Genomic DNA, 12,438 nt, shown 5'->3' on the forward strand with positions numbered 1-12,438 from the left:
GATTAATACCCACTCGTTATAAAAAAAAAAGGGGGGGCCTAAGATGTTTTTAATTGGTACAAAGCACAATTTGAAAAAAAACTATATCATTGTAAAATACTAATTTTAACATATTCTAAAAAAGTGTATTACGATCCAAAATATTTAATTAATTATTCTGTGTATAATTGATAACTCTTTAAACATTGGGAAACAATGTTCTATCACTGGGAGGGGGCTCAACAAACACCATGTTTCTGCACGATCAATTTCATTTCTATTGAGAATTCATGACGTTATAACAGAAGAAAAAAGATGACAGTTTTTTAACCGTTCCACTGTTCACTCATGCGAATCTGGATTTCAGTCTGTTTTATAAGGTATCTGTTTGATTCACTTTCACTGTTTCTCTCAAAACACATATTTAAATGTATCTGGGGCCAATGCTACGTTTTCAGGTAACTAATATAAAATACTTTAATGCAGCGAATCTCATGTGGCAGTAGTAAAGATATACATGTATGCTTAACAATTAGAAATCAAAAACTTCATATATTGGAGAAGAAAGAGTAACGAAGCGTATTTAAAAGTTCCTGTCAGCTTTAAATAATTAACATTAATAATTGAAAATGAAAAACACATTTTAGTTCAGTTTGGTAAGCGCATGTTATCTACATGTTGTACCTCAAAGAAGATTGAGGTAATCATGATAATATTTAGACATTAAAAGGGACGATAATGTACTAAGTATTAATTTCAAAGAAACCGAATATTCTTTATTATCAAATAATTTTAAAAGGTTAAGGTGGAATAACACTCCAGAAATTAACAGTAAATTATTTGAATAAAAAAGATATAATGATAAATAAATTATGCATATGTCAAATAAGGGAAAATTTTGCAGTTAAGGGATAACAAATGAATATCTTAAATATTAACTTCAATAAGTGACAACAAAAGAAACTGGGGGATTCAAACTTAAAATATACGGAACACAAGCCCGACACTTTATCCCTTCGGCCATGGAGAAAGTTACATTTTTCTGTCAATAAAATCCTTTTATTAAAACGAAATGTCGTTTCGATTGAAGGCCATCCATTTTGTGATGATGCGTTATTCCATCTTAATTCTTGATGTGATATTAAAATAAAATATTCAGCAAAGCTAAAGTAGACGCAAAATCAGCCTTTGAAGATTAAACAGGGATGTCTTATTTCATACAATTAATTAACTTGAAAGAAATAAATACAACGATAAAGGAAGGTATTAAAAGGTAACTCTCTTGTTGTGATATACCATTTCATTATTTCAGTGAACATTCAGTCATATTTCATGCGTTTGAAATCTTGTGTACCTCGTGAAATCTTGTGTATCTCGTGCAATCTCGTTTATCTCGTCGAAAATAAAATGTGTACGCATTTCTTATGAGTTCAAATAAGAATGAACTTTTTGATAACTAAGGGGGAAAAGTTGTCAATCCAACCACAAATGGCAGAAGCACCTTGGTTTTTAGACTGTTTGCATGTTCAAAATATAACTATAGAAACAGAGAAAAGGCTAGTGAAATTATAAGTGGCACTTTTGAAACAAAGCTGTTCCATTCCTTGTCCTGGTTTTTACACAAGTCAAAGCGACAATGGAACTTTGAAATTAAAATAACACAGTATAGTGTCCAATCCAAGCAATTTTTCAAATTCTTATTCACAAGCATTTGCGAATAAGTAAATTATATAAAATTGTTCTTTGCTTGTTTAAGGTGCAACATCAGTATTGGTAGATCACTAATTATGAGGAAAGTAGCAATGGAAATTAGAAGTCCAGCCCCAAAAGTAGCCCCTACCCCCTTGGCAGAGGCACGTGGGTCGTACGCACAATGTTTCCGACGCATAGCCTTAGTTGTAGAATTTCTCGAGATTGTTAGTTGATTTTTCAACTCTTGTATTCGTTGCAGTAGCCATGCTGTTTCATTGATATTTCCGTCCCATTTGTGTATTGGGCATTGACAAAAACATCCTATAGCCATGTAAAAAAAAAAAAAAAAGGAAACAACATTTTTATTATTTTTTCATATGAAATTTGATACATCGTCACAAAAAATTAGCGTTTGTCCAGTGTATACTATATGAAACGTTATTTTTGCCCATTTTCGCCCTTTTACACTTTCAAACGGTTTTGCCAAGTCTCCAAATGTGTGATAGATAATCTTTTTTATTAACAAAACAATTAAAAGAGGTTCGCTCCTTAGGTCTTGGGTAGCCATTTTGGATCACATCTAGTCTGAAAATTCTGCATCCCATATTAAATTTAGTGTAATATTTATTTTTTGCAATGTCAAATAAACTTTATTGAATAAAATTGTGTTAAAAATATTACATTTTTATAGAGCTTAGTAAGGGGCTATATTTTGTTGCGGAAGGTTTTAAAGAAAGAAATGAAGAACTTTCATAACTCGCTAGTTTTAAAGTTCGTGGGATCAATTTTTAATTCTTTGATGAGGGGTACCCACGAATTCCACGAAAATTGAACCACCACGAACTCTAGTGATTCCCCAGTATTTATATGTATATTCTTTAAACAACATCGTACCTGTACAAATCGGCGACACTCCACTCCAGGTACCCGTGTCCAGACAGGTGCGCTCCAGGTTCCCTCCCACGTGGTCAAAGCCAGCCACACAGGACAGAGTAACACTTCCACCGACAGAATCGTTCAGGTGAATGACTTGTGTGTTAGGTACTACAGGGCTAGGGCAAGTGATGGCTTTCAAAATATTTTGTAACGCTTAGTACCAATATAACATCACGTTTTACTCTTTCGTGCTGTTTTATTGTACAAGTTTAAATTTTACCATACTGCGAATCTTTGAAAATATCTTTCATTTTTCTTTAATGGTTAGTTATTAATCATTTCATGAAACCAATGTAATGTTAGAACTTTGTTGTATATTTCAATCTCACTGAGCCTTTATCGTCAACATATAATATTCCTACTGTTTACCTTCACATATGTTGGGTTCAGGGTTCCAGCTACCCCCGCTGTGTGATTCACACGTTATAGTACTGTTAACTTCCACAGAACGGTATCCCGGTAAACACTGTAAACTCAACGTGTCGCCAACAGCAAAGACAGAGGCGTTGTGTCTTTCATATTTTGATGTGATGTTTATAATGGTTGTGGATAAATCAAAATCAAGAAGACAGATTGGCACTAAAACAGACATATTCCCCCGCGTTTATACTAGTAAGTACATACTTAAATACTGACATATTTCAAATCTAATTCTGTGTATACTGAGAAACATTACGGCAACGTTTAAAAGCCATGAATGAACTTAAATCTTTAAAACCATAAATGCATGTTTGCTAAAGAGCTATTTTTTTTTACATTACAAGTGCTGTTTACCAAGTATATCTGTAGCTTTGACAACTACATCTACATTGTTCGTCGCCTGTGCCTTGAACGCCCATCCCCATACTTGTCCCAACATAAAAACAGCCGCCTTTCCATTGCTTCGTTTAAAAGAGGTGGGTACCCAGATCGCTACCATGGAATCGTTGTAACCGTACACAAGTCCTCCATATAAAGGAGCTTCATTCATCACAGAACCGACGCCATCAAACCGGAAATCCTTGTTTGCGCCATCCAAAATGTGAAGCTTAACAAATCACAAATTAAAATCAAAGTACTGAAGAACTGACGGGAGTTGATTTTGTCGATGTTTATTTATTTTAAAATCAATGATATGTTATTTTGCATGAGGAGTACATGTAGTTTCTAATTTGTATTTGAATTACGCACATCTTTATAATATGAATTTTTGGACTTTTTCGACTAGAATGTCGAGGAACCACCATATGAATCATGTTAAATAATATTTAAAGATAAAATATTCAATCAAACTATGTATCGGTAATAGAAATATTTCTCGAAAATTGTTTGGATCCAAGCAATATTAAACTCTAGTCTCGTTCAACCAAATGCTCAGCTGACACCGTAAATCTCCGACAAGGAAGAGAGACTCTCTGCTTGTCGGAGATTTACGGAGACAGCAGAGCGTCGAGTTGAACGAGACTATATTGAACTCTGGCGTAGGAATACATACGACTACAAAAAATATCTAAATTGTTCGTACCATTTAAAATCTGACTATTTTTAAGGTATTTATAAATAAGTTTCCTTGAAAAACAATGCTTTAGCATACATTACATCGAATTTATCAATTATTTTTATGAACTAAGTCTTGTCAGCAGCGATGATTTGTGCTGAGGTCCAAACATGCACCGTTTCACTTTCGGTTTGTCCGAGTAACTGCATAGGAGAGTTGATTAAAATCAACACCCATAAAGACACTTAAAAGTGTTGTGCCACCTTCAAAAAAACTTTTTAAAATATTTATTTTCTACAAATCAATATTATATGATACCACCCGAAAAATGAATATACTATCAACACTGGCCTTGTAAAGCGGCAGAACTAAGTTATTGACACTGACTTGTTAACATAACTTATATTCTCCCTCACTACATTCGTCCGAATATAAAACAATAAAGTGCTAAATTACATAGGTACGCTGCTCACAAGCGTTTATTTTATTTTAATAAAAAATACATATTAACCTATGTCTGCCCAAAATCAACGCTTTCCATAGTATCTGCTATTTTACATTAAATCACAACTGGCTATAGCGAGGTTAGAGTACCATGCCACCGCATGGTCCTACTATCTATATTACCTGATCACGTGACCCGAAACCTATTCGAGTACGTATGAAAACGCATCACGCACATAATTTTTATTAATAAGCAATAAACATGCCAACTACATAAAATAAAGTTGTCAAGTTTGAGGGACATTACATGTAGTTCTTTTCCAAGACGCAACTCATCCAGTAACACATCTCTCTAATAGCATCGCATTATTGATTTAAATGTACTTTTTTCTCATTACCTGTACATTAACCACATCAAGTGATGGTAAATGAACTGAATCTATTCCATAGGAAGAAGATTCAACGTCATTAAGATTAAATCTACTAAAGACTTGATTCTGAGAACGGTCTTGTAAATCCCATGCAGTGACTGTTATAGAGCCGTGAAATCCTCGTAAAAGCATGCCTCGCTGTCCCCATCCATCAGAAACCGACAGCAAGCTCAAACCTTAAAGAACATAAACATCAGTTTATTTGACATACAAGGGTTTTGTACTCTTCTGTAGCTATAAATTGGACGTGGGCCCCGTGGTCAGAATCTATGATAATACACAATAGTATTGAATGTTTGCGCCTGAGTTATATAACCAAGATATTTTTGAATTATATAACCAAGATATTTTTAAAACGCGTTGGCAATAAAAATTACCACTATAACTTTCAGTTATGTCGCAAAGTGTCCATAAACGAACATGTGATTCGTTCGACCCATAAAGGAGCCCTCCGACTTGAGCGGCTCTTGTTAGACTGTCACCTGTCGACGCAAGACCTGAAGCAAAAACACGTATTACTGAAAGCAAAGCTAAAATGCATTGAATTTAATATAGCAGAAACAGTATTGAGGGTTGAAATTAGTCATTTTAATTTGTATTTACTCAATTATATTAATATATATAAATTATATCGGAAGAAGAAAAAACGGAATTGATAAAATCATACTAGGGTTAAACAGGTTGAATTGTTATACTTTTTTAGACGCAGTTGATAATCTGATAATCTGTTCTATTACCCTCAGTGTTAGCAACACACTTAGCAACGGGTAACATTATATAAATAATTCGCTTCGCGTCGGTTGACAATGGTTTTCTCGGGGTGTCAATTTCAACTGTTACCCTCCCAAACAGGCACTATTTATTTTGTTATACTGAATGTCTTAATTTTAAAGAAACCTCAACTGCTTTTACATAGGAATAACGTGAATTCAACGGCGAACCGTACGCGCATAATTTTCGCGCATGTAACAATTTTTAATGTTACCCGTTGCTAAGTGCGTTGCTAACGATGAGGGTAATAGAAAAAATTATGAACTGCGTCTGAAACCAATCAGATTGCAGTATTTAACATGAAAGTATAACAATACGAATTGTTACATGCGCGGAAACCATGCGCGTACGGTTCGCCTTATTTTTTATTAGAATTCACGTTTATTCCTATCTAAAAGCAGTGGTGTTTTCTTTAAAATTAAGACATTCAGTATAACAAAATTCGCGTCGGTTGACAATGGTTTTCTCGGGGTGTCAATTTCAACTGTTACCCTCCCAAACAGGCACCATTTATATACTATTATAACTTATCTTATGACAGTAAAACCCTAGTATCCAAGCTTAATAAATATCATTTGGTCTCATAAAATAATAAAAGATTTAACTATTATTCAAAAATTTTAGCATATTTACACGATAAAACGTTTTTACAAACCTTGCCCCTGATACGATCCTTTTTCTGTTTTAATTTTTACAACAAGCATATCAGGATATTTCATCAGAGAATGTTCCAGGGTAGCATTTATGCAATCGCCTATGCAAAAAAAAAAATATTAAATTTAATCAATTAATATCAAACAAATGAACGTACCCCTTATCTGCCAAATATATCAATAATAACCACCCAGGGTAGCATACCTTCAGTCGCCTGTAGACTTCCATTCCACGAGGGAGCTGGTAGGTCACGTGATCTCCATACCATTGCTCTTACTATCACAGACATGTAAATCCGTGGAATTGAATACGGTCCGGCCCATGACAAAGGGTCTCCTAAAATTTACCACGCAATCACAATATTACATATTATTTAAGATATAAACAGCAGATGATTAAGCAAAAAAAATTATAATGACATATTTTTTTCCATTAAAAAAAAAGAACTCATTCTTTTTTAATGTGTTCTCTTACATCAACATGATCGAATTCATTTTTCTTATTTGTACGGTTTTTTTTATTTGTTAGAATGCAAGTAGTGTGGGTGTGGGAGAATGCTTAACGTTTCCTTTCAATTTCCATCTGAATTGTATAGATTGAACGCTTTAAATACTCCAAATTCAGTCAAAAAAAAACCTACAGATAACAATCCGATAAAATATTGGCATCAATAACCTGTATAAATCGCGGCCCTTTGGCCTGAGGTTGGACCATTATTCCGAACAGGAACAAACAGGTCTACATGAGTACTGTTGTAGACAAACACCACGCCCCCATACATAGCACCAGTGTCGTCATCCTGCTGGGCGGATCCAAACGCGGGAAATATAAACCCATTCTCTGTCCGTGCCTCGACCTTGACGTAAGCAGGATCTTCCTGAAGGTCATGCCGGAGGGTCACTTTAGCGGTAGGAGAATTGGCTGTCATCGGTGTCCAATTACTTACGTAGCTGGGTGTTGATCGAATCAAAATTGCATCTAATTCTAAACGATTGATAATGTTAGAATAGATTGATAACACAATATAACCAAATGTGTAATTGTAAGGAAACATCCATAATTTTCCTGTATACCGGTATGTTATCTTAAAGTGATATGTGATTTGAATATCAGGGATGTGCTAATTTACATTTGAAAGTATTTATTAAACTACAATAACATGCTTAAAACCCTCAATTACATGTAAAAACAAACATCATTACAAAGGCATTGGCACGCTATTAAATTACAATAACTTTGAAAATTTGATTAAATTAATTACATTTAACTTTGAGAAAAAAACATTAATAAAAGTTATTGAATTGACTCGTACAAATTTTGTCATGACATTTACTTGTGGTTTAGATCTAATACCTACACATGTTTACATGTATAATAAACTGTTCAGTATTAATCCACAATGTAAACAGATTTGGCAACTGAAACTTAAAAATCCAATTCAAGCCATTGCTCTAGGTCAATTGTCAACTAAAAAAGCATGACTTAATAGTTTAATTCAATTAACATTGATTTCTTTTTCGAAACAATTTTTTTTATCAAACTCAATAATGATTGAACACATTAATTATTCAATTAAAATAACTCAGTTTTCAGGAAAAGGAAATCGATAATGCAATCAAAATTATAAGTGAGTTTTTGTATTTGTTTCAAAAAGCCATATATAAAATAATCATGAACCTGGGAAAAGAGTCAAATACCAATAAGGTAAAAAAGAAAAAGAAAATTTATTGTTTACATTTTAGATCAAATTACTAGTAAACACAAATTACATTTTACAGACTGATCGATTCTCCTTAAAAAATATGACTGTGCAATTTTTGCTGCGCTCGTCCCAACGGTAGCGCCGTAAAACATTTAAGTTTACAATACCTTTAACAATCATAAGCAAACGAAGTCCTAGAAAATAGCGGTACAATGGAACCTTGTTATGACGAGTCAAATTGAGGCACGTAAGAGGAAGATAAGTTACCTTTTAATAAAGTGATGCACAAAAATGAGATGACCACTGCAGACATTGTCTCTCGCAAATTCTGATATTCATAACCAAATATCACTCTGGAAAAGGAAATAAGCACATATGTAAATAAGTAGGTATTTGCCCCATCCTTCTTTTAAGTTCTAGTACAAAACAATTGACCTTATATATTAGCTTTTGAATTTTAAGTGTTTCTTAAATCTTCAAAATCCAAAATTCCAAAAAAAAAAAGCTGCCAATTCAAAACTGTTTTGCAATCGTTTTCATTTTACCAGTAAACTGCATTCCATCAGCAGAATCCAAAACTTGCTTGAAGTCATTTATATTTACTTAGAACACGAAAGCCATAAAAAATATCGGACAAATGATGTAAAAAAAATTATTCTAATCAGAAAATGTGAACAATTGAAGTTTAACGAAAAAAAAGTAAAATGAATGTAAAATCATTAATTTTATAAAAATCCCTTAGAAAAAATCATTTATAATCCCGTATGCTCTTTCAAAATTATTTTGAAATGATGTTTTAGAACCGCTTATAGAGTGTTAATCCCAGATACACCGAATATTAGAATTAACAACAAGCAAATAAGCATGAGAATTTATTTCCGATAATAAGACTGTAATAATTTTTATGGCATTGAATAAGTGTTCAAAATGAATGTAAAATCATTAATTTTATAAAATCTCTTAGAAAAATTATTTATAATCCCGTATGCTCTTTCAAAATTATTTTAAAATGATTTAAAGAACCGCTTATAGAGTGGAATGTTCGACAAATTCGATAAATTGTAAATTACATTATTTTAAGAGTCCCACCTAATTAATCAATATCAGCATTTCATCAGGAGGAACATTTAAAGATACATGTATCAATATTTGTCCATTATGTCAATCTTTAAAAAAGTACTTTTTGGTTTTAAAACAATTATCAGATTTTTTATATTGGATTTTGCAACGAATTCAGCAACTTTTTGAGGACCTTTCTTTTCATTAAGCAGCGTTGCATCTATATGGATAATAATACATAATAATTGTGGTTATACTGCTGGACAAATTTCAAGAACAAGAGAAAAGCTGTGTAACAGAAAATCGATTTTTTTTTGTGAACAGTATCCATAATTAATTTGTCAGCTATAAATTGATGTGCACTACCATCCAGAGAAATGTGGTACTGTATATGCAATACCGCTGGTATTTTCCATTATTCATCAGAAATCAAAATCCTAGCAACATGCAAACCTCAGATGTATGTACAATTGATCTGCAAAAGAACAATTTCCTTAGCCAAAGAAAAATCTTGAAAAATGTCGATGGAACTATTCGTAGAATAGTGGTACCCTATATGCAATTTTCTGCCAAAACATGACAAAGTTCAATTGCTTGTATTTTCCCCAAAATTATAAAAATCAAAATCATAGAATTGCACACCTCTGATATATGTACAATTGATCTGCAAAAGAACAGCTTCCTATCTTGAAAACTGCAAGAGGAGGCATTGATTGTATAAGTGATAATTAAAAGGGCTTTTTTTCTCTTTAGTGCATATAAATGATGAATTCAGGTAACAAGAATTCTTAAAGAAGTATTAAAAAATGCTACTAATTTAAGTCGACATGCAATTTGTATATGTTAACATGTCAGAAAAATAGGTTGATATGCAACTTCCTTACGTTAACTTATGCAAGTACTTATTCATGTTGACATGCGAGATAAATTTGTTTACATGTAACTAATTTATGTTGACATCCGAGATAAACATGTTGACATGTAACTAAGTTATGTTGACCTGCGAGATAAACATGTTGACATGTAACTTATTTATGATGACATGCAAGATAAACATGTTGACATGAAACTTTTTTATGTTGACATGCAAGATAAACATGTTAATATGTTACTTAGTTATGTTGACATGCAAGATTAACTTGTTGATATGTAACTTAGTTATGTTGACATGCAAGATAAACATGTTGACATGCAATTTAGTTATGTTGACATGCAAGATAAATATGTTGACATGTGACTTATTTATGTTGACCTGCGAGAAAAACATGTTGACATGTAACTTATTTATGTTGACATGCGAAATAAACATGTTGACATGAAACTTATTTATGTTGAAATGCGAGATGAACATGTTGATATGTATCTTAGTTATGTTGACATGCAAGATAAACATGTTGATATGTAACTTAGTTATGTTGACATGCGTGAGATTAACATGTAGACATTTAACTTATTTACGTTGACATGCAAGATTAACATGTTGATATGTAACTTAGTTATGTTGACATGCAAGATAAACATGTTGACATGCAATTTAGTTATGTTGACATGCAAGATAAACATGTTAATATGTTACTTAGTTATGTTGACATGCAAGATTAACATGTTGATATGTAACTTAGTTATGTTGACATGCAAGATAAACATGTTGACATGCAATTTAGTTATGTTGACATGCAAGATAAATATGTTGACATGTGACTTATTTATGTTGACCTGCGAGAAAAACATGTTGACATGTAACTTATTTATGTTGACATGCGAAATAAACATGTTGACATGAAACTTATTTATGTTGAAATGCGAGATGAACATGTTGATATGTATCTTAGTTATGTTGACATGCAAGATTAACATGATGATTTATAACTTACTTATGTTGACATTCGAGAGATTAACATGTAGACATGTAACTTATTTATGTTGAAATGTCAGATAAACATGCTGACATGTAGCTTAGTTATGTTGACATGCAAGATAAATATGTTGACATGTGACTTATTTATGTTGACCTGCGAGAAAAACATGTTGACATGTAACTTATTTATGTTGACATGCGAAATAAACATGTTGACATGAAACTTATTTATGTTGAAATGCGAGATGAACATGTTGATATGTATCTTAGTTATGTTGACATGCAAGATTAACATGATGATTTATAACTTACTTATGTTGACATTCGAGAGATTAACATGTAGACATGTAACTTATTTATGTTGAAATGTCAGATAAACATGCTGACATGTAGCTTAGTTATGTTGACATGCAAGATAAACATGTTAATATGTAACTTATTTATGTTGACATGCGAGATAAGCATGTAGACATGTAACTTATTTAGTTTGACATGCGAGATAAATATGTTGACATGTAACTTAGTTATGTTGATATGCAAAATAAACATGTTGACATGTTACTTATTTTAGTTGACATGCAAGATAAACATGATGACATGTTACTTATTTATGTTGACATGCAAGAAAAACTTGTTGACATGTAACTTATTTAGGTTGAGATGCGAGATAAATATGTTGACATATAATTTATCTATGTTGACATGCGAAATAAACATGTTGACATGTAACTTAGTTATGTTGACATGTAAAAAAAAACATATTGACATGTTATTTATTTATGTTGACATGCAAGATAAATATGTTGACATGCAATTTATTATGTCTACATGCAACTAAGTTACGTTCACATTCGAGATAAACATGCTAACCGAACAAACTGAACAATTCTCTGTGAAAGATTTTTATCTGGTTATTTTATCACAATATCAAAACCTGGGGAGTGTAAAAGAAGGCATGCCAATGCGTTGAGCATATTTTTGCATGATCATTTGTTGGAACAATCGATTCCTTTAGGAAGCAAAACTGATTTTAAAAAGCCAGGGTTTTTTAAAAAAAAAAAACCAGTTGCTTAATGTAAGAGTATGAAAATTGTTGATTTGAATAAATACATAAAGTTATTAAATCTAAACAGTATACATATAAAAAGTTAGATCCACCCTTTATTTTAATTCATACACCTGTACATATACCCTAAGGGCAGTGCTTGATCATGAGTTGGTCAGTGGATATTTGTGATCTTGGTTTTTATTGGTTGTTTGTGTCAGGTTGAATTTGGTTGGTTTGTATATTTTGCTTTATGTCAACATAACTAAGTTGCATGCTGATATAAATTAGTTGCATGGTACCATATTTATCTCGCATGTCAACATAACTAAGTTGAATGTCAACATAACCAAGTAGCATGTTGACATAAATAAGTTGCATGTCAACTTA

At 32.3% G+C, this 12,438-nt stretch overlaps 1 protein-coding gene across 1 annotated transcript; it reads right to left on the reverse strand.

Annotated features, from left to right (window-relative positions):
* Nucleotides 1-1,324: 1,324 nt before the first annotated feature.
* Nucleotides 1,325-7,465, reverse strand: LOC128190626 (uncharacterized). The gene is made up of 9 exons (XM_052862744.1): nt 7,060-7,465; nt 6,589-6,720; nt 6,386-6,484; nt 5,337-5,456; nt 4,927-5,135; nt 3,382-3,634; nt 2,977-3,186; nt 2,566-2,739; nt 1,325-1,992 (listed from the first exon to the last, which is right to left on the reverse strand). The coding sequence occupies exons 1-9, from the start codon at nt 7,436-7,438 to the stop codon at nt 1,706-1,708; spliced, it is 1,863 nt and encodes a 620-aa protein (XP_052718704.1). The 5' UTR covers nt 7,439-7,465; the 3' UTR covers nt 1,325-1,705.
* Between the last annotated feature and the right edge of the window lie 4,973 nt (nt 7,466-12,438).

Source organism: Crassostrea angulata, chromosome 6 (assembly GCF_025612915.1).
Source record: "Crassostrea angulata isolate pt1a10 chromosome 6, ASM2561291v2, whole genome shotgun sequence".
Lineage (NCBI taxonomy): Eukaryota > Metazoa > Mollusca > Bivalvia > Ostreida > Ostreidae > Magallana > Magallana angulata.

What these genes read in the sequence shown, in the direction of transcription:
- LOC128190626 (XM_052862744.1), bottom strand. Translation starts at nt 7,438, where the DNA reads ATGTTTCCTTACAATTACACATTTGGTTATATTGTGTTATCAATCTAT. An exon ending in AAGTCTACAGGCGACTGAAG is followed by an intron (nt 6,485 to 6,588) that starts GTATGCTACCCT and finishes TTTTTTGCATAG; the next exon opens with GCGATTGCATAAATGCTACC. An exon ending in AGGATCGTATCAGGGGCAAG is followed by an intron (nt 5,457 to 6,385) that starts GTTTGTAAAAAC and finishes TTTTTGCTTCAG; the next exon opens with GTCTTGCGTCGACAGGTGAC.